This window comes from Equus przewalskii, chromosome 20 (assembly GCF_037783145.1).
Source record: "Equus przewalskii isolate Varuska chromosome 20, EquPr2, whole genome shotgun sequence".
Taxonomy (NCBI): domain Eukaryota; kingdom Metazoa; phylum Chordata; class Mammalia; order Perissodactyla; family Equidae; genus Equus; species Equus przewalskii.
In genome coordinates this window covers 44,328,312-44,354,523 of record NC_091850.1, presented here as the reverse complement: position 1 = coordinate 44,354,523, position 26,212 = coordinate 44,328,312, and the positions used below count along the sequence as shown (strand labels likewise).

Here is a 26,212-nt window from a genome sequence, read left to right as displayed (position 1 = left end):
GCAGAGGAGCTTTGTAAATTTTGACTTTGAAAGGCCAATGTAATGTAAATATGACTTCCTAGAGGGTAAACAGCAGTGGTTTGAAAATAAAAACTTGCACAAAACAAGCAGCTATGTAGTTAGAAGAAAATGTGTCTAATAAGCATGTGTGTATGAGATGCCTTGAATATTTTTGATACTGTACTGTAATTACTAAAGATGTAAAATTTCCAGGACTTTTGAAACCATGAGAAAAAAAGTTTATAGGGTTTGTTTGCCCGAGAAAAAGACAGCTATACTTTTTGGTATTCTTTACATATTTAAAGTAACTTAAAACATTTTGTTCTCACTTAAATTACATACTTGAAAACATTTTAAATTATTAATGGAGCCACAAGTTCTTGAACTTTAAAGAATCCACTATTTCTTTAGTCAATAGATGAAAATATCAACATAAAAAAGAATAATTATATTTGACTTGGGATCTCCATTATATCAAACAAAGATTATACTCATTTTGAGAAAATCCGAAAGTTTACCCAAAATATTGTTTAATTCAAGTGTTTTCCACTACTGGGAGATTCTGTATTCATTGTCTTCACGTTGGGCTTCTGAAAATCGACTTTTTTCCCCAGACTTAGACAAACTTTTCTATTCTTTACCATCCTGGCTTTTGTGTGTTATTAGTGCATTCTCAACATAGAGTCATTTTTCTCTCTCCCTAAAGGATACAATAAATTGGAGAGGTCAGAGTCTTTGCTGTTAAGGTACTTTGATGGGGCTTTGGTGCAGAAAGGAGGTAGGCTAGGAACATCTGCTTTATAATCTAGTCAAATGCAAACACGCTTCCCTTCCTAGACCCCACCGGACACTCAGGCAGCAGTAACAATGTGTGTTAAATGATCCAACGAATGAATGAATCGTCACTTTCTTTTCTGCCTATAAATCTGTAATCCAAGAATCTGCAGCAGCCCAACCTACTGAATTTTAATACCCAATTTCTATGCCTGTGTATTTCTTGCAGTCCATTCCGTATATCTTCCTGCAGACATGAGTGCTGTGTGCTTTTTGTTATATGTCAATTTTGGGGGATATATCCAGCTTCCCAATATCATTAGAAGACAATTAGGCTACAAAATACACATCCTATTGCAAAAGTATGTGCTCATTTCTCCATTAAACTCTTCCATTCTGCTTTCATGACACGTGTTCATCTCTTTTTTAGAGTCTTACACATTCTTAAGTGACAACCTCTTTTCCAATTCTTAAAATTAACCAAGCATGACCTTTTGCAGATTTTATAATTTTTCCCCTTATAGCTTTGTCTGCCCGTCCATCCCTCCATTCACCCATCCATTCTACTACAAAGTAATCCATTGAATCTACCTTTAACAGACTCCATTATCAACTCATGCACTTATTCTTGAAAAAAGTTTGCACAAAGAATGTTTGCAGGGAAAGAAAAGTCTTGGTAAATTAAAAAAGCCACCTGCCATTTATATTCTGGAAATTTTTCCTGTGTTATGAAGATGTATTTGTGCCCTAAGAGTCTGGGATCTCCTTTTCCTGATATTTCAAGGGACGTCTTTTCTTCAAAGAAATTATGGAGAGCTTTTTGCATACACCACTTTACAATGTTTCTTGCCATGGTGAATGTGTGGGTGGTACCTGCTTCTTGAGGCGATACAAATACCACCGAAGCAGCAGGGACGGAAGGCATTTAAACAAGCTACTCTGTGCCGTTTTACCACGATCCCCATTTCCAATTATCAAAAGGACCTCTCAGAATTTGACACTTTGATGCAAGCCTTAATGAATTTGATTATTGATAAAGCTTTTGCAAATGTATATTGCATTTGGCACTTTTGGCAAGTCCTATTTTTCCTGCTCAAAATAATGTCTGGCAGGGTAGAGTTCTTCCATATACTCTCCATGCATCTCACCACATGCCTGGGGAAAGGTAAAGAAAGATGTACTATAATGGCTAATTTTTACATAAATGTGTACAAAATGTACAATGTATTAAAATTAGCAATAGGATCCTCTCAGAGTTATTGTTAAACTGTGTTTTAGCCCAATGGGTATCACCTTACTACTAAGATAAATAGGCTGATTTTGCCCTCAAGATGTTACATAGGTAGACATTCACTTGGAATAGGTATTCGGATATGAAAATATGCTCATGCCTACAAAATATCCTAAATCCATTCTAAGGGCAAATAAAGTCATCTTTCTTTCTGCTTCTGTTTGTATTGCAATGTCATAAGGCCAGGAGGAGGGTTCCAGCTTTCTTCTATCTCTGTCATGTTAATATTTGTGTTTGATCCTTTCCTCTCTGAGTGTATGTCCAGTTCTTGGGGCATCGGCATCCTTATTTCCCAGCTGTGTCAGAAAAATTAGCAGCCATTGCCAGTGTCCATTTAGTTGTCAGTCCTCCGAAAGGGACACAGGAGAAAAAACTAGGTACAAAGAGTGCACCAGGTCATTCTGCAGTCTCTCATGCAAGTGAAATGTACTACTTGGGAGGTGGAAATGGTCCTTGTTTTGAATTTGAAGCCATGCTCTATTTTCCTGGTATATGGAAATTTATATTCTGGGATTCTTGACAGTTCTATGTGAAAACCTTTTTCTCTTTTCAATCATACCTAGTAGCAGTAAATGGCTCCTCGTATCAAAGGGTAAGACAGACTGTGTGGCAAGCCATGCATATTTTACCCATAATAATATTTATTTCAAAATTAAAATTATATATATGTGCGTGTATTTGGGGGAGATATATATATATTTATGCTTATGTAAATATATAAATATTATATAGATATATTTGGGGGAAATATCAAGAAACGATATTTTGTGAAAACTTTTTAGGTATACATACCTCTAATTGTTACTTGTCTAGTCCACTTGGGCTGCTGTAGCAAAGCACCACAGACCAGGAGGCTTATAAACAACAGAAATGTATTTCTCACAGCTCTGGAGGCTGGGAAGTCCAAGGTCAAGGCGCTGGCAGATTTGGTGTCTGGTGGAGGCACACTTCCTCATAGAGGGTCTTCTTCTCATTGTAATATCACATGGCATAAGGGAGAGCTAGCTCTCTGGGGTCTTTTTATAAAGGCACTAATCCCATTCATGAGGGCTCTACGCTCATGACCTGGTCACTTCCCCAACGCCCCTGCTCCTAATACCATCACCTGAGGGGTTAGGATAGCAACATAAGAATTTGAAAGGGACCAAAGCATTCCTCATCATTCTTTGTTATTTTTTTAATTATCAGGCGCTATTTTTTTTTTTTATGTTTTAAGCCTTCTTTAATTTCCACTATGTAAACTTTAAGGTGTTTCTTATTATATTTTTTATAGGGTAGTTTGTCATACATTGATTGGTTAAGAAAATAAGATATTTACTGATTAAGTGAGGACAGAGGTGGAATTTTGAAATGAGCATATTTAGGTATCTGTATGCTCTATTACAAATAGATTTTTATCATTTGAGCAGCAAGGCTATACAACTAGATAGATGACATTAAATGGATAAAGAGGGAAATTCATATTTTTTTTATTAATGTTATGATAGATTACAACCTTGTGAGATTTCAGTTGTACATTATTGTTAGTCATGTTGTGGGTACACCTCTTCCCCCTTTGTGCCCTCCCCCCACCCCCCCTTTTCCCTGGTAACCACCGATCAGATCTCCTTGTCAATATGTTAACTTCCACCTATGAGTGGAGTCATATAGAGTTCGTCTTTCTCTGACTGGTTTATTTCTCTTTACATAATACCCTTGAGGTCCACCCACGTTGCTGCGAATGGGCCAATTTTGTCTTTTTTATGGCTGAGTAGTATTCCATTGTGTATATATACCATATCTTCTTTATCCAATCATCAGTTTCTGGGCATGTAGGTTGGTTCCACGTCTTGGCTATTGTAAATAATGCTGCGATGAACATAGGGGTGTAAGGGACTCTTGGGATTTCTGATTTCAGGTTCTTAGGGTAGATACCCAGTAATGGGATGGCTGGGTCATAGGGTATTTCTATTTTTAACTTTTTGAGAAATCTCCATACTGTTTTCCATAGTGGCTGTACCAGTTTGCATTCCCACCAACAGTGTATGAGGGTTCCTTTTTCTCCACAACCTCTCCAACATTTGTCGCTCTTGGTTTTGGATGTTTTTGCCAATCTAACAGGTGTAAGGTGATATCTTAGTGTAGTTTTGATTTGCATTTCCCTGATGATTAGCGATGATGAACATCTTTTCATGTGTCTGTTGGCCATATTTATATCTTCTTTTGAGAAATGTCTGTTCATGTGCTCTGCCCATTTTTTGATCGGGTTGTTTGTTTTTTTGTTGTTAAGCCGTGTGAGTTCTTTGTATATTATTAATTATCAGGTGCTATTTATTCAATTACGACAAATTGTTTCCTTTCAAAAATTCTCTGAGAGTTCTTGACCTGCTGTAAGTATAAATAGGAAGGACGAGAGAATCCTAGTGTGTGCTCTGGCAAAAGGCTTCCAGCTTTCACGGCAGAAGTCTCCCAGCCTCCCCTGCTCGTCTCCCCATTTCTGTGAGCAGTGCAGAGCTATCATGAATTACTGCTGAGAATCCTGCTGCTAAGCTCCAGAGGGGAGAGAGAGGAGAGCTATTACTGTGCTTCTGAATCCTCCCCAGGGCAGAATGTTCCTCACAGATGTGCGAGGCTGCCATCTCTGAGTGTGAATTCCGTTAACACTAGGATAGGATTATTGGGAAAGAAAAGAAAGAAAAAACCAAGAGCATTACTGAATGCATCACAGTGCTAGGCAATCTGGATGCATTCCCATTATCCAGAGCTGGGAGTATGAAAGAGTGAAGAAAAATGAATCAGTTATGGATGCAGGTTTTAGGAATTCACCTCCACCCCCACTGTAAGTATATTTCATCCCTCAGGAGCCTAACTCAAGCTGTGCAGGTCTCCGCAGAGCGCTGTTAAGTGTCTTCTCTTTCAAGATGAATAGAACCGGGAAAGGCAGAAGAGAGATTTGAGAGCCCTCACAGCTGCTAAAATGTCTGAGCTGAAAGCCTAAGATTGCCCTTCCCTCCTGGCCCAAAATAAGTTGTTCGCCTGCCTAAGAAAAACACTGACCTCAGAGGCAGTTCTCTGAGTACACATAATGATGAAGGTTAGTACCATTGGAGCTTGGATGGCAGTTTTGAAATCCCTAGTTGGTTTACATTTAAGGCTTTCCTTAAACATTTACTGTTTACTTTAGCTGATAACAAAAGAGAGAAGTACATATTTCTTTTCTTATGAATGATTTAAAATGTAGTATGTATACCGCCTGGGATAGAAAAGTACATGCCAAGCTAGAAATTATTATCTTTTAAACATGTAAGTATTTTCGTTCAATTCAAGACATTTATGGGCACCTACCATGTACCATAAACTATGTCAGGTGCTGCCAGGACACAAATAAGAAAAGGATTTAATCCTTGTCTCAAAGGAGGTTTTAGTGTAAGAGATGGGATATTCATCATCTGTTGCCACAGTAATGCTGTGTAACAAATCACCCCCAAACTCAATATTTTAGCTTGCACATCTATAGCTCATCTGGGCGTTGGTTGACCCCAGCCAGCCTTGGTTGAGCTTGGCTCTCAGCCACAGGTTGGGGCCAGTTCTGTCTGTTCCATGGGTCTCTCTCATCATCCTAAAATCTGTGGGCTAGGCAGGCATGTTCTTCTCATGGTAGGGATAGAAGCACAAGTGGGCAAGCCTAACCACACAGACGGCTTTGGGCACATCACATTCCCTAACGTTCACTGGCCAAAAGCAAGTCACATGGCCAAGCCCAACATCACCAGACTGAGGAAATATACTCTGCCTAGGAGCCCCTGCAAAATCACATGACAAAGGATATGGGGATATAGGGAGGATGCAAAATTGAGAAAAGTAATGCAATCAAGCATATTAGGGAAAGATAAATTCACAAATGCCTGTATAACAAGGGGTGGGGATTTCAAAAGGTAAAGTATTAATTATATCTCAAAGACATTAGGAACATATTCTTAGAGGAGGTGACGTTTGCATTTGGTCACAAAAAGTGTCTGTATTTCAAGAGGCAGACAAGGGAGGTGGAGGCAGACAATTATTCAAAGATGCTCCATGAGCAAAGTCATGGACATGTGAAGGACATTTTCAGTGGTAGGTTATAAAGAAGTAAATTAAAAGAAAAAATTATAAGGGCCGGCCATGTTGCCTAGTGGTTAAGTTCAGTGAGCTCTGCTTTGGCAGCCCAAGTTCAGTTCCTGGGCACGGACCTACACCACTCATCAGTAGCAATGCTGTGGTGGTGACCCACAGACAAAATAGTGAAAGATTGGCACAGATGTTAGCTCAGGGCAAATCTTCCTCAAGCAAAAAGAGGAAGATTGACAACAGAAGTTAGCTCAGGGCAAATCTTTCTCAAGCAGAAAGAGGAAGATTGGCAATGGATGTTACCTCAGGGCAAATCTTCCTCAGCAAACAAGAAAAAAGAAAAAATTGTAGCAGTAGAAAAAAGTATATGAGTAAGAAAACTATAAACAGACACTGAGCAGAGGTGTCAGTGTCAGAAGTTCTTGTGTCATATGTTATTGATGGAAGTTCTTTGAAAAGACGAGTGTTTGAAAATTCCCAAGGTATGAAATGTGGAAAAGCACACAAGGATAGAGTTTTTGTTTAAGTCTTTAGAGCTATAATTAGAGCTGTGAATGATTTAGAAATCATCTAGCCCAGCTCACTTATTTCACAGATGAAGAAATTTTTATTTTGGAGGTAAATACTTTCTAGCTCTCTGGCTCTCTTTGTCTATCTGTGTGTCTCTCTTCTCTCTCTCTCTCTATATATAGCTATACAAAAATATATATGTGTAAAATATGTAAAATATATAAGCATATTTAGAGAGAGAATAAATGTCTTCCTAAATAAATCTATCCATCTATATATGTAAAATATGTAATATGTAAGTATATTTACAGAACAAATAAATTCTTTCTCATACATATATATCTAGGTGGGAGGAATAGGAAATGAGCAGATTCCTTAAAGCGGTATTCTAAAGAATTCTTAATCCCTCATAAACTTAAAAACCACTCATGTCCTCATCATTCTAGTCCCAAGCACAGAATATGACTCACATTATTCAAATGTAAAGGGAGGAGTTGTTAATAAGGAGGAAAAATAAATATTCAAGGACTGGAAATTCCATCTGAAGTGCTTGGTCTAACAGAGAGAGAGGAAGCGGGTGGCTCCCCAGACCCCAGAGTTGGGGTACCATTTACCAAAAGGTGAAGGACTGGCTGCTAAGGGGCCGCTGAGGGCAAAGACAGCAAGTGTTCTCTACGGTCTTCCTTTCTTCTGAAACCCATTCCCCTCATTTGCAAATGAAACATACCCCCCCCAACCAAAATATAACTAGAAAACAAAATCAGTTTGTGGTCGTAATACCATATGAGGTTTCTTCCCAGAATCGAAATAATGAAACTTGGAATTGGTGCCCCTTTGAATAATCACATTATAGTAGATCAGAGGTCAGCAGAACACGGCCCCGGGCCAAATCCAGCTGGTCTGTTTTTATAAAACAAGTTTTTTATTGAAAGAGCCACGCCTGTTCGGTTACATATTATTTATGGCAGCTTTTGCATTACAATGGCAGAGTTGAGTAATTGCAACAGAGACAGAGCCCATATGGCTTGCAACGCCTCAAATATTTCATATCTAGCCTTTTACAGAAAAGTTTGCCCACCCCTGGTGTGGATGATGGAGGACGAGCCCCTTTCTGGAGTGGGTGAAACTTGCCTGAGCCTCTGCTTCCGGTGATGGATTCAGCAGGATGGGTATCAGTGCAGTCAAGAGTATCATCCTGTCATCCCGGGGTTGCTTCCTTCTCTCCTTCCCTCGCAGGACTCCACTACAGCCATTATTAACCCTTTGCTCTCTGTCCTTTGCCAGACTCCGACCTGAGCATGCGCACACTGAGCACGCCCAGCCCAGCCTTGATATGTCCACCGAACCTGCCCGGATTTCAGAATGGAAAGGGCTCGTCCACCTCCTCCTCCTCCATCACCGGGGAGACAGTGGCCATGGTCCACTCCCCGCCCCCGACCCGCCTCACCCACCCGCTCATCCGGCTCGCCTCCAGACCCCAGAAAGAGCAGGCCAGCATAGAGCGGCTCCCGGACCACTCCATGGTCCAGATCTTCTCCTTCCTGCCCACCAACCAACTGTGCCGCTGCGCCCGTGTGTGCCGCCGCTGGTACAACCTGGCCTGGGACCCGCGGCTCTGGAGGACTATCCGCCTGACGGGCGAGACCATCAACGTGGACCGCGCCCTCAAGGTGCTGACCCGCAGACTCTGTCAGGACACACCCAACGTCTGTCTCATGCTGGAAACCGTAACTGTCAGTGGCTGCAGGCGGCTCACGGACCGAGGGCTTTACACCATTGCCCAGTGCTGCCCGGAACTGAGGCGACTGGAAGTCTCGGGCTGTTACAATATCTCCAACGAGGCCGTCTTCGACGTGGTGTCCCTGTGCCCCAACCTGGAGCATTTGGATGTGTCAGGTAAATGGCAGCTAACCTCCCATCATTGGGGCCTTCCTCATGTACCACCCCAAAACAGTAGACAACATTGCCACCTCCAGATGGTCCCCTTCTTGGTAGCCACTAAAGATGAGAGTGAGTAGGGGGAAGGCTGACTCTTCCAGAGAAACCATCTCTATGTAATTGTGACTCTGGAGGCCAGAGGTATTTCTTTCATCAAATAATGTTAACTTCTTAGAGAAACTAGAGGCACCTTTTTTTCTGGCAGTTCAAGATAGCATGACTTTTCAATGTGTCTTTCCTCCCCCATAACTTTCACTGTGATTTCAGAACAACATAGATAATGGGTCCCAACTATCTGAACAGAGATCAATAGGAGCCAAATATCTAACTCAAACAGATAGTTTAGAAACCGCCTGATGTCCATTGGTTATTGTTCCATAGAACCTGAGCGCTGTGTCTAAGCTGATTCTGTGCTGCGGGCTGTGCTCATGATGGCTTGCCATTTGCAAACGTTGGGGAAAATGTATCATGGCCAAGTGTCTGCTTACATTTCATCCCACTCTCCTCACCCATGGGCTGATTTTGTATCTTTACTTAAGCAAAATTCTCAATTACCCAGCGCAAGGGTCAGGCCCATCTAGTGCAGCCTTTAGTTCTTTTAAAAATTGAAGGAAATCCCAGCAAGGCTGCTTTGCTTGAAAACCTCTCTCAGGCAGGAAAAATTAAAACTCAGACTCACACTTTGGCGCCAGACGTTAATCCGGCTGGACTAACAGCCTTTCTTTATCTCATCCGCTGCCCAGTCAAAGGACGAACATTCGAGAGGCTGAAATGTGTAAGATGCATCAGGGAGTTAAAGAAATGTACAGCCTGAGCTGCAACCTCAGGGGTTGGTGGGGAGGGGTCAAGAAGTAAAAACCACTGTGATGGGTGCTAAACAGAATTTGGGATTTACAAGCATCTGAGGTAAATGATACTCTCCAACAAAATCTGAGGTAAAAGCCAGCTCTCTCAGCTTGCTCTCTTTCGAAAGCCGACATCTGAAAATAGTTCAGATGACAGTCAATTATTTTTCACAGATTCTTTCCCTGGCTGGAAAGCAACTCGCTGCTCCCCTCCTTCAGCTGGCTTCGGGACAAAACCATAGTAACTGTATGTTCAGTTAGTCAGAAGCAGCCGTTGGCATAAAGAAGCAGGAAACCAAGAGGTTTTCTTACATTTTTCCTCTAAGGAATTCTGGAAAGAGAAAGCATTGTGATGTGGTGGAAACTAGTTTCAAAACTTTGCAATTTGGGACAATTCGTAGTTTTCTCTAGACGTGTTTTCTCTTCAGTTAAAAACAAAGAGGCAAGGGATTGGACTCTTTAACATTCTAAGATTCCGAGCATTGTGGGCCTCTTTTTCAGGCCCACGTTTTCCTTTCTTTTCTCAGATTAGAAAATAATTTATTGGCATCCTCATCTTTGTTAAAGGGCTCCCCCTGAACGCTTAATACAGGCCGCAGGTATCTGTGCCCTCTCTTTTGGAGTCCTTTTGAAATTCAGAAATGCAGAAACTACTTTGGCTGTTTGGGAATGGATATTCCTGGGCTTCTAGCCTGAGCGAGCAGATCCTGCTTGGCCTCTTTGACTAATCATTATGAAAGCCTTGATGCCCTTTCTCTCTATCAACCTGGATAATTTGCTGGTCCTAATATATTTGTGTAGCTTCCTCATATGTCTTCCAATGACCCCTTGTAATCTGTGTACATAGAGACTATATACACAGGGGAATCTGTAACTCCCCAAGTTAAGAGCACAGAATTCCAGAAATTGTGCATGGGCGGGGGTGGGGGGAATTTCAGGTAAATGAAGTTAAAAGAACCAACAAGCCAAAAGGATAGATTTGTGTCACCACCTCTGAACAGTACCGTCCAGTTCTGAGGGAATATTTAAATTATGTTGACACACGGAGAGGTCAGTGGGCTGCTGGAGGTGACTTCACCTATGCATTGTTCTTCTTGGTTTCCGTAGCTGGCCTCTGATAGTGGCCACCTTCTCAACGACAGTAAATTTGACTTTAGAAGACTCACCACTGGTCTAGGGCTTAATTCCCCCAGAGGGCATGAGACTGCCTCCCATCCCTAGCATGCCCACCTTGAAAGCTATCTTTTCAAGGCATCGAAAGTTACTGTAACTGGATGTAATATATTTTCATTATCACATATTACCTTTTATTAATGTTTAGTCAGGGTTCTCCAGAGAAACAGAACCAATAGTATATATATATCTAATAGTGTATGTATATATATATATAAAGAGATTTATTAAGAGAAATTGGCTCACACAATTATGTGGAGGCTGAGAACTACACTCTGCCATCTGTAGGCTGGGGACCCAGGAAAGCAAGTGGTGCAGTTCAGCTGAGTCTGAAGGCTTGAGAATCAGTGGTGCTGACGGTTTAAGTCTCAGTCCAAAGGCAGGAGACCAATGTGTTAGCTCAAACAGTCAGGCAGAGAGAGAGAATTCTCCATTCCTCCACCATTTGTGCTCTTCAGGCCCTCGATGGATTGAATAAGGCCCACACACATTGGGGCGAGCAGTCTGTTTTACTGAATCCACTGATTCAAACGTTAACCTTATCCGGAAACATGCTCACTCAGGCACATCCAGAAATAATGTTTAGCCAAATATCTTGGCACCTCATCATATGGTAAGTTGACACATAAAATTAACTATCACAATTAATAATATCTTTAAATGTCAATGGACTGTAGTGAAACCAACCAATTTTCAAAGTATAAAATGTTGAAATTACTGCAAATGAAATTGCTTCAAAAGAGTCCTCTACAACTGGAGACCTGGGAGTCCTCCTTTCTTCTCTTCCTAACCCTTTATAGCTGACCAGTAGGATCCTTCCAAGAGATTCTACTTCCGCAGCACCTCGGGTCCACCCCCTCTCTTCTACCTGCCTGCTTGGTTGCATGCTTCTCTAACTATTCTCCTGACACTCGTGTCAGCCCATCGAGCCACCCTCCACACAATCAGCCTCCAGAGGGATTTTTTCAAACTATAAGTCTAACCATTCATAAAATTTCCAATTGTTCCCCATGACCTACGGGAAAAATTCAGTTCCTCAGAAGAGCATATAAGGACCTTTATGAGCTGCACTTTCTAAGTTCAACTCTCACCTCTTTCCCATGTACACTCAATGCTCCCTCTTAGGACACCATCTGCATTTCCCCAAACACTTCATGTCTGTGCATTCTGTGATGTGGGCACCTCTCTGGGGTGAATGCCATTCCCTCCTCTGCCCCCTAACCTTGCTCAACAACCTTCTTAACAACTTCTCGTTGCTCAAGCCTCAGTCCAAGCATGACCTAAGGAGAACATTTCCTTTCTGACCTCCAGTGAGCTAAGTGTTTCCTCCTAGGTATCTGCCTTTTGAGTTCAGGCAGGTAGAGCATTACTGGGTCTTGCAATTGTGTAATTGCATATTTCTAGATTCCTTTCTCTCAATCCATTATGAGCTTTATAAGGGCAAAAGTGAGGCATATTTTATCTTTGCACTTTATGATATTGTATTTAAGTGACCAGAGGAGCCTCAAAGCCCTAGATAGTCATCACGACCTCTAAAAGTTTCAAATAAAGTTATCATTGTTTAATACTCTAAACAAGAATTTAGGAAGCCATAGTGCAGTGATTAAAATTTCCTCATTAATAAAAATGGGATGGTTGGAAGGATTAAATGAGTTAATGCATGCTATGTTCTGCTGAAGACCATGCAGCAAGCACTCAATAAATCATAGTTGTCATCATTTTTGAACAGTCATTATTATTTACATGCTTAGAAGTCAATTGTTGTCTCATTGACTTGGTCATCTTACATCTCAGAGAATGTAGAGTTATTACTCCAATAATGAGAAGAGTGGTAATGAAGAGCATATTTGTGAAAGCTGAACCAAATCTGGAATTCATTGAAGAAAGCCCACAGATTTGTTCAACCCATATTGTCTGTTCCCTGTTGAGTAATATCCATATTCCTTACCCTGAAGGTCAAAGCAGGCTTTCATAATCTGATCTCCATGGACCATTCCTGTCTTGGTTTCCTTTAAATCCTTTCAGACACCTTGCATTCCACCCTATGGACACTCCTCACTGCCCAATAGACTTACCCTGTGCTTTATTGTCGCTCCAATTTACTCATGCTATCACCTTGCTACTTAAGCTCCATCTCTATGTACCCAAATTGTTTCTCTCTTTCAAGAATCCTCTTATAAACATCACCACTCCCAAGACTTCTGAGTCCCCAGTGTCTAAATGTTCACTTCATGCTGACACATCTACCGTGCTGTTCATCAATTGTATGCTACATCCTTGTCATTTCTTACCACCCCTCCTATAATTGAAGCTTTGGATCAGAAGTTAAGAAACTTTTCCCTAGTCTGCCTGTACAAATCACATCATCTTACTGAGCTGGAGGTGCCTCATCTTTAAAAAACTGAAAGTTAAGTTGGATGATTTCTAAGGTTCTCTCCATGTCTATAAGGTATGAATGCATGAACTAGCCACAGATATTACCTACTGAGCCATGAGCCAATTTATTTTCTTTTCCACCCAAATTTAGCAAATCTGTTAGAATTAAGGCTAAAGTTAAAATTAAAAATTATTCATCTAAAATAATACAAGCGTATCAAAATAGTCTTTTTACCAAAACTGGGCTAAACTAGTATTTCATTAAATTTGGGACTCAGTTTCAAATACAAGGCATTATATTTCCCTGGACTAAATATAGTATCCTTCCTAGGATGCATCAGATTTTGTGAGATATTACTGGAACTAAGAGTTTAGGGACAAAAGTTGTCATATGATCTTGAAAATCAAAGTGCCTTCACAGGCATCACAGACAGGCGACCACCACCATGGACATATAAATTCAGTGTAAGCAGAATACAGTCAGCCTAAAAAAAGAAACCCAAAACAAAGGAAGATTTCAAAGCTAAAGCTGAGGAGTATCAACCGCCTCCCGCAAAACCACGGAGCCCACTGGAGCAGTGGGGGCAGCCTCTGACGAGTCGCAGCTTTGTTTTCCAGTGTTGGGTTGTATGCTTTACTCCTTCCTGAAATTCTTTGACTTGGTAGCATGCGGCTTTTGAACCTCATTATTCCCAGGACCTGAATTTTATAAGTTTCCTGGGCACATAGCCAGGCGGTGGGAGGAAAGTCCCCTTTAGCACTATTATGCGGCTGCTCAGAAACCTTGGATATGTGTGAGCTGCCAGAGCTCAGAGGTGCCCAGGAAGAGCACAGGGAAAATGAAAAATATATGTACAGTTCATGTAGCAGAATGAAATATATCTACATATACATTTATTTATACAATATATATTGACTATGCATATTTATTATTTATATTTATATACTAAAAATATACTGTACATATTTTATATAGTGAACTGAAATATACAATGAGTGTTTCATATATTATATATAATGTATAGTGTGTATATATATATATAATTTATACACACACACATTCTTATGGGAAGAGGGATTAGAAACAATGTTTAGAGAGACATGTAAAGATATTTTCCTAAGCATTAATTTCCTTGTTTGTAAAATGGATTGTTTTAAGAATCAGGTAAGAAAATGTTTATAAAAGTACTTTGTGAACTTCATGTTCAACACAAATAAGAGGCATTACAGTTAACGATAAAATAGACGACTGTTTTTAACCCAGATATACTTCAACCAGGGTCACAGTCCTGTGGACATTTAAATGTTGGAACTTGGTCCTCCATAGAAGATTCTATTCTCTCTATAAATCATTCATTCATTCATTCAATAACTACTTAGTGAGCATCACCTATGAACCAGGTGTAAGGGATACAGCAGTCCCTTTTTTCAGGAGCTTACATTCCAGAGTGAGGACAGCAAATAGAAAAGTGAACAAATTAATATATAATGCCACAGAGAAATAAGGAGTGCCGAAAATAAATGGGAGGCAGGCAGGGGATACTACTTCATCCAGAGCAGTTAGGGAAGAGTCGTCCTATGTGGACATGTGCTCAGAGACCTAAGAAAGTGGGGGCGGGCCCCTGCGGCTATCTGAGGGCACCCTGTCCAGTGCACAGACCCTAAAGCAGGAGGGCATCTGAGGTGTCTGGGAACCAGCAAGGACCCCAGTTGGGTTGGAGGAGTGGGGCAAGAGACGAGGTCAGAGAGCACAGGGCACAGGTCTGTGGAGGCCTCTTGAGACTTTAGATTTTACCCTTAGAGTGAGACGAGTGTCATCTGAAGACTTTGAACAGAGTGACATGATCTGAGTTCTGTTTTCCAGATCCTTCTAGCAGCTGTGAGGAGAAGAGCTACAGGAGGGCGGGGCGGGGAGACTGGTTGAGGGGCTGGAGCAATAATCAAGATGACACAATTGTTCTTCCTTGACCAAAGAGGGTTGACTTGAATCCCCAGATGGTCTCCTTGTTAGGCTAACAACTACATACGTTTTCTGTAAAGTTTTCAAAGTACATCCATATCCATTATCTCATTGCATCCTCATTATAGCCTCATAGTGTAAGCACCCCAGCTACTCATTCCCATTTCATAGAGGAGAGTCTCAAGACTCAGAAAAGTCAACTCTCCTGCCTGAGGCTATAAAAAGTAGACTTGAACCAGGTATGACTCCCAAGCCAGAGCTCTTTCTGCCCATGCAAGATCAGGACCAAGACTCTTCTGTATTTCACTTCTTTGGCCAGAGAGCTCCCAGACCATTGCAGATGAGAACTAACCTCTACTGAGCTTCTGGAACTTTCTAGGGCCAGGCCAGAAATTTGCACACATTGCCTCATTTCTTCTTCACAGCCACCATGCAGGGAACGTGATCATGCCATTTTAAGAAAAAGGAAATACTCAGGATTGATTTGCCCAATGTCAGGCAACTAGTGATGGATCTGGAATTGAAACCCTGTTCTCTCTGATTCTAAAGCCCGTTGAAGCCTCTTAAACCCAGATAATCAAAGCAGTTAAACATTCAAATGAACATGGAGAACCCATTCTTGCTTTCCTTCCCTGAGGGGGCCAAGAAGGGAAGGGGTAACATCCGGACCTGGCTTGAGGGAAGGGTAGGAATCGGTAACTGCACCCCGGGGGTAAGGCTCCCCATTCTCGGAGGCTGCTCTGAGCGTGTGTTCTGTCTCTCTGTGTAGGGTGCTCCAAAGTGACCTGCATCAGCTTGACCCGGGAGGCCTCCATTAAACTGTCCCCCTTGCATGGCAAACAGATTTCCATCCGCTACCTGGACATGACGGACTGCTTCGTGCTGGAGGACGAGGGCCTGCACACCATCGCGGCGCACTGCACGCAGCTGACCCACCTGTACCTGCGCCGCTGCGTCCGCCTCACCGACGAGGGCCTCCGCTACCTGATGATCTACTGCACCTCCATCAAGGAGCTGAGCGTCAGCGACTGCCGCTTCGTCAGCGACTTCGGCCTGCGAGAGATCGCCAAACTGGAGTCCCGCCTGCGGTACCTCAGCATCGCCCACTGCGGCCGGGTCACCGACGTGGGCATCCGCTATGTCGCCAAGTACTGCAGCAAGCTGCGCTACCTCAACGCGAGGGGCTGCGAGGGCATCACGGACCACGGCGTGGAGTACCTCGCCAAGAACTGCACGAAACTCAAGTCTCTGGACATCGGCAAATGCCCTTTGGTCTCCGACACGGGCCTGGAGTGCCTGGCCCTGAACTGCTTCAATCTCAAGCGGCTCAGCCTCAAGTCCTGCGAGAGCATCACCGGCCAAGGCTTGCAGATCGTGGCGGCCAACTGCTTCGACCTCCAGATGCTGAATGTCCAGGACTGCGAGGTGTCCGTGGAGGCCCTGCGGTTTGTGAAACGCCACTGCAAGCGCTGTGTCATCGAGCACACCAACCCTGCCTTCTTCTGAAGGGACAGCTTCCAGCCGGCACTGTTTTCATACAAACACGAACCAAACGAAATGTTTTTTAAAAGCAGCATATGTAAGCACCGACACCCACTCATAACAGCTATTTCTTCCAGCAAGGTTCTTAGGAATCTGGCTTTTATTTTTCCTAGTTTCTCATGGGCAACAGAGGTCAAGGAAAGGAAAGTGGGGACAAATTTCTACTATAGTAAACGGTTTGGGGGGGTCAGGTCATTTGTAGGCAGTTCCTCTTCTCACAAAAGATGTACCTCAGAAAGCTGATGGCAGTGTCTTCAGAAACACCTCTTTCTCCCTCTGTCTCTCTCCTCCTGGCACATCCCCAGGGGTCTACACCCCCATCTCTCCTACTCCACCCATCCCCCCAACAGCAACAGCAGTAAATCAGAACAATAATGCTCTCCAGGCCTCCTCCTCTTTAAACTGCGTGATTGGCCTAAGCCATGCTCTTCAATCCCACACCCAAGCAAATTCTTGTTAAATAAATATCACAGAACCTGGTATTTATAAAGTGCTTCCAAACCTTTTTAAACTATCACTTGTGGCAAACAGCGTGGTAGAGGAAGAGACTTGTGTTCCTCCCCCCAGTTCTGCCACTAACTAGCTGTGTGAGCTTGGGCAAAGCACTTGACCTCTGTGGGCTTCAGCTTCCAGCACTGAGTCAGGGGCCATCGATTGAGGATTAGTTTCATGCCCATTTTACAGCTGAGGGAACAGAGATGTCAATAGACAGAAGCACCTTGGCACAGACCACACAAGGCATCTACCTGTTCCAAGAGTATTGATTCTGTAGATGCTTTCAGGAGATTCGGAAGTGCCAACGCCATGTCCCGTACGTCCTTCCCTCCAGTCTGAGCATCACTTCCATCCCTGTTTGTTTTGCTGGGTGAGTCTTTTAGGCATCTTTTCCTGCCCTGCTAGATGGGTGGTCTCTGTGCCCAAGTGCTCTCAGCATCACCCCACTCCACACCATCCACGAAGCAATGGAATTCCTAATACCAGCAAAGCCCACATCCCCCAGTCAAGTTGATCTTTCTGAGTGTCTTCAAATAGGAGGAAAGACCCTCATGATTTTTAATTAACAAGTGACGCCCAAGAGGACACATGTCCTCTAAGGTTTTTCTAATCCTTCTCATTGCGCACGTGGCATGCAGCAGGCACATCTGCCCTGCAGCTGGCAGGAACAGATGCCTTGGTTCTTTGTCATTCGGATCACATTGCTACTTTTCTCATCTATTTATTTCTTTGTGCATCCAGACTTTGTCACATGAAGCCTGTTGGGGTTAAGTCATAAGGGTTTAATTGTGCAGATTGCCACCTTGTGTGCCTTCCTCCGTGGTTGTCTGCATGTTCTCTGTCAAAGAATGCAGAGCAGACTTCCACCTATTTAAATACCGTTCCTTCAAAAATACCAGACAAATGGAAGAGGGAACACATTGATAAGACTTAGGCTGTGGTCCATCAACCAGGCCCTTGGAATAGAACATTAAAATCTTGCCAACTATGAATTTCAAATGGCCCTATTTGGATAAAAATCCATGTGCCAGCTTCATTCATGCAAAATCAGGATGCCAAAAGAAATTCCATTGCTTGTTTTCATGACATTTACTTGCCTTTTGTTAATAAACACATAACCTTTCCCAAATTATTCTCTGGCCACACACCTTCTTCATCACTGTTCCAATGGTTCATCCATTTCTTTCTCAAAGAGTCCACCATCCAGACTCAGAACCTGTGCATCTCCGAGTCAAGCACGTGGATGTTGCTTCAGATCAAGCTTACACAGCGCTCGACAACTGCACTCCCACTGTAGGCTCCCTGCGTTGCTTTGTCTTATGTTGGGAAGGAGGAGAGAGAGTGAGGTTTCTTTCATTCATACTCCTCTCCAGTCAACATTGCCAACAGCTTAAATATGCAATCGAGACTGTTTGCCACTGGGGAAAATGAATTGTTTGGCAGGGGATAGTATCTAGTGATAGTCATAGAGTTTAGAACTACGAAAGGGCCTGAAGGTGGCATTCCCCTGCTCTGTGGCTTGTGACCCTATCTAAAGTTTCAGAATTTGAGAGTCACAAAGGATTGTCCCTAACCCTTGGCACTGGGGTTTTCCACGTGAGCTGGTCTAATACTCTCAGAATGAGAAGGGAGAACCAGAATTGCTCCCTGAATCAGAGAAGGGGCATCCCATTGCAAACATCTTTATCACCACAACCTGACCGCATCACCTAAACCGTCTTCCAAACATGAGACAAAGCCGACTTTCACGATGATTGCCCTGCACCTACTGTCTTCCCCAGTTTCTCCCTTTCTCCCAGTCTTCTCTTCATCCATTCTACTTCCCCTTGGGGGATGAATCTATGACAGAGGTTACTGGGGAGACAGCTCAGCAGATTTTTAGAGACCCAGCAAAAGGCCTCACTAGGAAATTTATCTGTTTTAAAACAGTGCTTCCTTCCTGCCTCTGCTAAATTGAATGCTCATTGTTTTTTTAATTCTAATGTTCAAATCACTGCGTGCTGTATGACTCTAGAAAGCCTTAATTTACTACCACCAAGAAATAAAGCAATATGTTGGTAATCGAGTTAAACTTCATTTAATACTCTGGCCAGAGGAGCATGGTGTTCATTTGGGGACACTCAAGAAAGAGCAAGACTCTTGCCTCATGTTGAAGTAGAGAGCAAGTCAGGTCACTGCAATTGTCCCTGTAAAGTTATATTCATGGTCTTGTCATTTTCCTCAGCTTAGTGACTTTGGCTGAAAATTAGCAGGTAAGTGAAAAATCATTACCATCACAGTTTAGTTCAGGTCTTCAGTTCCTTAACCCAAACTCTCGGAGACAGATATATTTGGAATTCATAATTTTTCATATTCTATGAAGTTATCTATGGTGTACTTTGTAACAACCCTGCCAGAGTCTAGGACAGCACCCTTAATCAAATGTGTTAATATTTCTGCAGCAATAGGTATGAATAATCACACCACATAAGATTATTAGAGACTATAAATAGCCTTGCATCCATTCATGTCAGGTTTTTGTCATCTAATTAATTTGTGCCAAACATAATGAAAAAAACTATTTTTTCAGAACTTTCTAGATTTCAGAATTATGGATAAGTAACTTTGGACCTGACTATACTTCCCGTGGCACTGGTTACAAACATTAGAGAAATCCTCAAAATTATGTGGACAGTTAGTTGTTATAAATTTAAAAAAACAAAAAAGTCTTAGAGTGTTAAAACCTGGAAGGAGAATATGGCGACCTGAGCTAAAAGGAAAATTTATCAGTAGAAAAAGAAAAATGTCAAATCTCTACTCACCCAAGCCTTTGGATCTGAGAAATCAATATGGCAGAAAGCAAATACTGACAGATGAATGGCAAACTTCATCTTTAGCGAGTAAAAAGGTTTTAAGAGATATCGATTTTAAATCTATTTGTCCTCAACCTTCTTCTCGCCCTATGTCAGCTGTTTAATGACTCTCACTTCAACCAACAGGACTGTTAACTGCCTTGAAGCATCAACTTGAGGTAGCGCCATGCGATTCTTGTCAAGATCCCAGCAGAAGGCTGACAGTAAATACAATGCATTTGCCCTTGAAGTTCATGACTTCTTATATTGACATTTGTTCAGAATTAGCAAAAGTCTTCAAGAAGTTTGATATCCAAGAACAAGCAACATGAAACCAGAAAGATTACTTTTAAGGGAAAAAGTAATACAATAAAATTGCTCACCATGTCTAAATTTTCACAGAGAAATCACCAAAAGTATTGCACTTGTTCAATAACTGGCAATCATGATTAGTTCAAAGAGAAGTTAATTTGAAGAAATGCTGAATAGACAGTAGAAGAGGAAGAGAATATTTAGAGACTAGGTACATATGGCAGTGAAAATGTTCACACAGAAAAGCTGTGAAATGAAACTGGATTTCCTGTTGCACGCTGTTGGTCAGATGGTTTCTTCTTTTTGATCCATATACAAAAAGCAGTCCTTCATGTTACAGGAAGGAAAGGTGCCAGGGAAAGGTGAGTGCCTGTCACCATCTGTCTGCAGTGGATGCTGATGCTGTCACTGAGACTTGCCTAAACACGGCTCCGGTTGCCCAAAGAGCGACTCAGGCAAGTTTCATTAAGATGATCACCAGAGGGGCAAAGCTGTTCACATGAGGGAGGAGGTACTCTCATAGACACTTAGATTGGGGACACCCCATCCAGGACTGCACCCAGGATGTGATTATTCCTCCTTTTTTCTTTGAGGCCATCATTACGTCCTACAGCTGCAGGTCCATTTTGTAGAGCCTTTTTTTCCCTCTCAAGTCAGAACATCAGCTTGCATTTGACACCACATGGGAGAAAATAACATCTCCATTTGGGAGCTGGATATGACATAATCCCTGCCTATCAACAGCACGGTTGTGGCATCTCCAGCAGGGCTATCCCAGGAAATATCTGTGACTAGGATGCTGGTCTTGTGGACCAACCAAGAAGGCTACCTTTAAGCTCTAAATTGTTGCTCAGGTGTTAGCAATCAGCCTCATGCAGGTATCAAAGATGGCCTTGAAGAATCATTAAAAAAAAAAAAAAAAAAAGCCCTCGACCTAAATAGTTCCAAATCTAGTCATATTTCTATATTGTGGGACATTTCTCTTTGCAGTCACTGATGAGATCAGTAAGTTTGAATTCTATCCTGGCCCATGTGATGATCAGCCTATGATGGAGATAGGAAATCACAGTCATTCTTCATGAACAAAGAAGCCCAGGGAATCCCAATCATTTTCTCCTGAAGGAGCAGATGGTACTCAGCAATCCTCAACTCCTTTAACAAAGGTTTATTGACCAGCTACTATGATAGGATCTGTGTGAGTGTGATATAATATCCTTACTCTAAATGGAACTCAGATCAAATAACTACAATATCATGTAATGAGTTTGAAGGTGGGGAAGGGAATATAAAAAGGAGAGTGGCAGCATTCTTTCATTCATTCATCCAACAAGTATTTACTATGAATCTAATATATGTGCCAGGCACTGTGGTGGCACTGACAGTCTTTTCCTGATGGAGTTTACCAAAGAAGTAATTTTCATCACCATATGGAGAGAGGGATAAAGCTTAGACAAGGTGAGCATCATGAGCCACGATGCGCTTGAACATCCAAAACCATGCAGAAAACCCATTCAGGGAGACAATATTTGATAAGGTTAATGAAGTAGTTTCTCTCTACCATAGGCTAACCTTATCAGAATATTGACTATACTAACTATAGGTTAGCTTTATGATTGCCTTGAGTTAGTCATATGGAAATAGCAGGTTCCGTTTTGTTCTAATCTCATCTCACAGATTAATCCCTATGTACTCATACACACTCTCTCACACGCACACAGTATAATTTTTAAAGGATGGAAACATTCTGCAGAAACAACACTGAAACATAATTTCTTGGACAAACTGTAAGAACCTCAAAGCAGCTTGACTGTCCTCCCAAACGGCATATGCAATAATAGTCCAAACACAGCAGTATGCCTGCAAGCCTGCCATCATGATTTCCCCAGAATCCATCTCAGCGAGAGGATGATAGGCACTCCCTCAATAATCCTTGGATTTTTCAGCCAGCATAGGTGCTCCTTGGTATCACTTTAGTCGTTACATACTTACAATGGGAATGGCCAGAATAATTGAGATTTCTCAATTTATTATGCCTCTTTATTGAAAATTGGTCTATGTTACTAATTTAAGAAATAGTGGAAGGCCCAAGTAAGATTGATTCAGTAGCTGTTTAAATTGCCAAGAAGTGGATTTTACTTGTAAATTCACTGAGGATGGGTTCTTTGAGCCTCAAATTTTATCAGGGCCATGAATGTGAAATTATCTGCCCACAGTAACAGTAAACTAAACAATGAAATCCATTAGAAATGGTAAGAGTGATAGGAAAGCTTTTAATTCCTGTTCTCTGCAGTCAGAAGCAAAAGTCCTCATGGTTTTTCAGGGCCCCAAATCCAAAGATTGAGTAGACTTATTAAGCCCGTTTCCAGATAGGCATGCAGAAGATACAGGGAGAGGAATTCTAATTACAAAGATTAGCCAGTAATTGCTACTTCCCTTTCCTCCTATTTTCTACCAACCACTACTGAACACACCTACCCTCTATAAATAGAATGTAAACAGAAATTCCAGGTTTCACATCATGAATTTATTCTTCATAGATGTTTACATTTAGAATTTAAACAACCTTATCATGTCTCTCTCATTTATGAGAAAGTAGATAAAAAGACAAAACTGTCACAACTGATAAATAGGCTTCTTCATTTTATCTCAAAGCCTTTCTTTTGGAGATGGAGACCAGAATAATTACACAAATGCATGGCCTTCAACTGTACAATTCCTCATTTTGCAATCCCACTCCTTAATAATGGAGAAATGTGAGAAATGTTGGTTTTTCATGCTCCCTTGCCACTTGGTAAAGCCCCTGAAGAGATCATTTTGCTGAACAGATCCTTGTCTTAGTAGAAGAACCAGAGGGAGAATTGAGACCATTTCTCTTATTCTCATTACGGCCACACAGGCCAATATGTGATTTATGACATAGTTGATCTTATGAATGACGTCCGTGCAGCAAAGGCTTTCCATTAGCTAGTCGGACCGTGAGACTCCAGTTGGCTCTCCTCTATGTTCATAATTTTAAAACACCCAAAGAATAATGACATGGGCGCACTGGAAGGTTGGAGACCAAGAGGATGGATTTAAAGAAAGAAGAGAGATATACACACATTCAAATAACGACCTCTCACTCGCATAATGAAAACCAGAGTCTCCTCTGGATTTCCAAGCTGGCATTGTTTCATTGGTACCGTCGCCTTGGGGGTTCCTGTGTGTAATGTTTCTTTTAAAAATAGTGCACACAAGAAAGCAATAGGAAATGCAAACACTGCCGTGGGAGAACATTAGCCTCCCTACCTTTTAAAACTCGTGCTTAACCCCAAATGCATGTGGCAAAATAACCTTAAAGGTGATCAGGTTATATAATGACTCCTTTTGCGTTTATAAAGAAAAGCCACACATTCTAAGATGCTGAGTGTTCCTGTTTCTTTAACTTCCCTCACTCTAAATTCCTCGGCCTTATGGCTTCAGGGTTCCAATGCCTAATTTTTCACAGCCAATAGCTTGTTCTGGCCAGAAAGAAAGTGACCTTGCTTATCTGATTTTCTGAACCTTGCGAAGTATTGTATCAGCCTCTCCTAGTGAAGTCCCTCTGCAGGCCTTGGGAACCCAATGTTAAGCCTTGGGAGTCACTGGAATCCAAGAAAGGCCTTGGGAAAATTTGGCCAAAGGTTCCTTTGACTGAAACTAAGAAACACTTGATAATTCTTACGATGATAGCAAACGCAACTAAAAAAAATTTTTTTTTAACTTACTGTTTCCTGACTTTAGTGGGATAAATTTCACGTACTCATCTCCTTTTGTGTCGCACTGCCCATTGAATTCTCTGCGGCAACTGATGAAATACAAATTCAGGTTTGGGTCCTGTACGTTTTTTTATTCTGTACTTTTTTTCAGTGGCATTATGTTGGTTTGGCCAACTCTTGTGTTGCACACCATTTTCAGAAGGAGACAAGATCCTGTGAAGGTTTATGGTGATTTCAAAGGACTTCTCAGGCAATGTTGCTAAGTGTAGATAGCCCAGTGTCCAGCGGAAAATATTGTTGTCAGAACGCGAGAGTGAATTTGTCAGGGACACAGAATATTTTTGGAGATGATTCTGGAAATACACTGAGCCTCGATCTGGAAGACCACACAGGTATTCCACTCCATTCCTCGCAGGTGAATTCCAAACTGTATGGAGAGACTTAATTACCCCATAACTATAATCTATAAGTTTAACAAATTTGTAGAGGTTTTTTATCAAACCAAAAAACTTCATGATCTATTTGTAGATGTTCACTCATCACTCATAATTTCCTTCTCATTTCCCTGGAGGGTCCTGTTAGTGCAGCATTTACAATGGTAAATTTTGTTCCTGTTAGAATCCAGGGCTCCTCATGTCAATGATTAGTGCCCATCCACAAGTCTCCTGAAAACTGTTAAAAACCTACAGATAAGCCCTCTAATAGAGGTGATTCAATAATTTCAAAAAGCCACTTAGAGAAATGTGTCAAAGTCTTTATGACATTTTGTTTCTGGGTAGAATATCACAGCAACAAGGCATTTGTAGGTATTCTGTCTAGTTTTTAATGCCCAAATGTATTCTTTGTATATGTCTAGGGATGGACTAGAAATATAAATAGCTGAATTTTGAAAGCATTAAGTTTCATTTTAGAAGTGTTCCAACTTTGGCTGAAAGGATTTTAGTTGGAAATTTCACATTTCAGTTTCCAAATGTCCTGGGAATATCCTCTGGTCCCACCATTTTATATAACTAAAAAAACCTTTTCCTTTTTGTTTGGGTTGTGATGTGTGCAATATACATGGATCGTATAATAGAAGAGCTCTAGATATTATTGATTGTGCTCCAAGATATCATTAGCATACAAATAAATTTGTCTGCTTCCAGTTAGCATCAGGCAGCTAACATCAGCAGGGTTTATGCGCATCTGAATACCTAATCCTCCAGCAAACTACTTTTAGCCACTGTCCTTCTGACTTAGCAGAATCAGAGTAGACTAGACCCACTTGTGGGCCTTTTCCCCAACCTTCCTAAAACCTCTCCCACCACTCCTATCTGAAAGCAGAAAGTCCTGCCAAAAGGCTTGGACCAAATGCAGTTTATTCATTCTTGACTTCTTTATTAACAATTTCCAAATGTCCCTAAATTTACCTTGGTCCAGCATTTGGGATGTCTCCCAGGGGCTTGCTAAAATAATTTCTTAATATCTGCATCAGCATTCCTTTTGACGTCAGAAGTCTGTGGTGGCAGAACTTCAATATGGTCTTGTACTAAGATAAAGCCCCACCCTACAGACGCCAAAAGAGCAAGCACAGAAACACTGACCAACTCTGTCCCTGGCACGTGTTACAGATACAAAGAGAAAAAGTTGCCTTTAACTTTTCATAACATGGTCAGCTCTGATCGAGTTAATTATTTATTAGATTAGGACTTAGTCCGGAATTTGCTTCATGGTTCTTCCACTGATTTTCTATCAATGTTTCGAAGAATCACTTAATTTCTGTATTAGAAGATATGACCACAACAATGGCTAAGGGTCAAGTTTTTGGAAGTATTACTATTGTTCATATTTTAAACAGGCTGATTTTCATATAAAGGACAGATAGACAGACAGATAGACTGATAGATACAGATAAACGATACTTGTGCAGATACACATGTATATATTTGGTGGAGGAGTACCCAGGATTGATGTCATCTCCTAAGTTTCTGGTGTTCCTGAAATTCTCACTTGCTTAGTATTTTATTTAGCTTTGGGAGACATATTAGCTTCGAGGCCCAGAACAAAACAGCAATGGAGCCACATCTATCAAAAATATTGAGTGCTGCATCTGCCCTGAATCTTTATCGAAATCACTCTAAATCTTGCCATTCTGTCCAACTAGAAAGAGTAAAGGAATAGATATATTCTCCTGATGCTGGAATAAGGACAAAAAAGATGTTTGACTCAGCCAATAAAATTGAAATGTTCTAGGAAAGAGCCAAGGAGATAAATAACCCATCTGAATTAGGACGCAGACAGGACTTCATGACCTAGATTCTTTTCTTAGTTCTAGTTACTGGGACCGAAGATGAGGGTATTTA

At 41.5% G+C, this 26,212-nt stretch overlaps 1 protein-coding gene across 1 annotated transcript in view; it reads left to right on the top strand.

Annotated features, from left to right (window-relative positions):
* The window catches only part of FBXL7 (F-box and leucine rich repeat protein 7), a 382,495-nt gene extending 363,444 nt beyond the window's left edge, over positions 1-19,051 (top strand). The window contains exons 3-4 of the mRNA XM_008517646.2: positions 7,946-8,557; positions 15,723-19,051. Of these exons, the coding sequence (XP_008515868.2) occupies positions 7,946-8,557; positions 15,723-16,459 (1,349 nt within the window). The 3' untranslated portion in view covers positions 16,460-19,051. The remainder of the gene's footprint in view (positions 1-7,945; positions 8,558-15,722) is intronic.
* Positions 19,052-26,212: the final 7,161 nt, after the last annotated feature.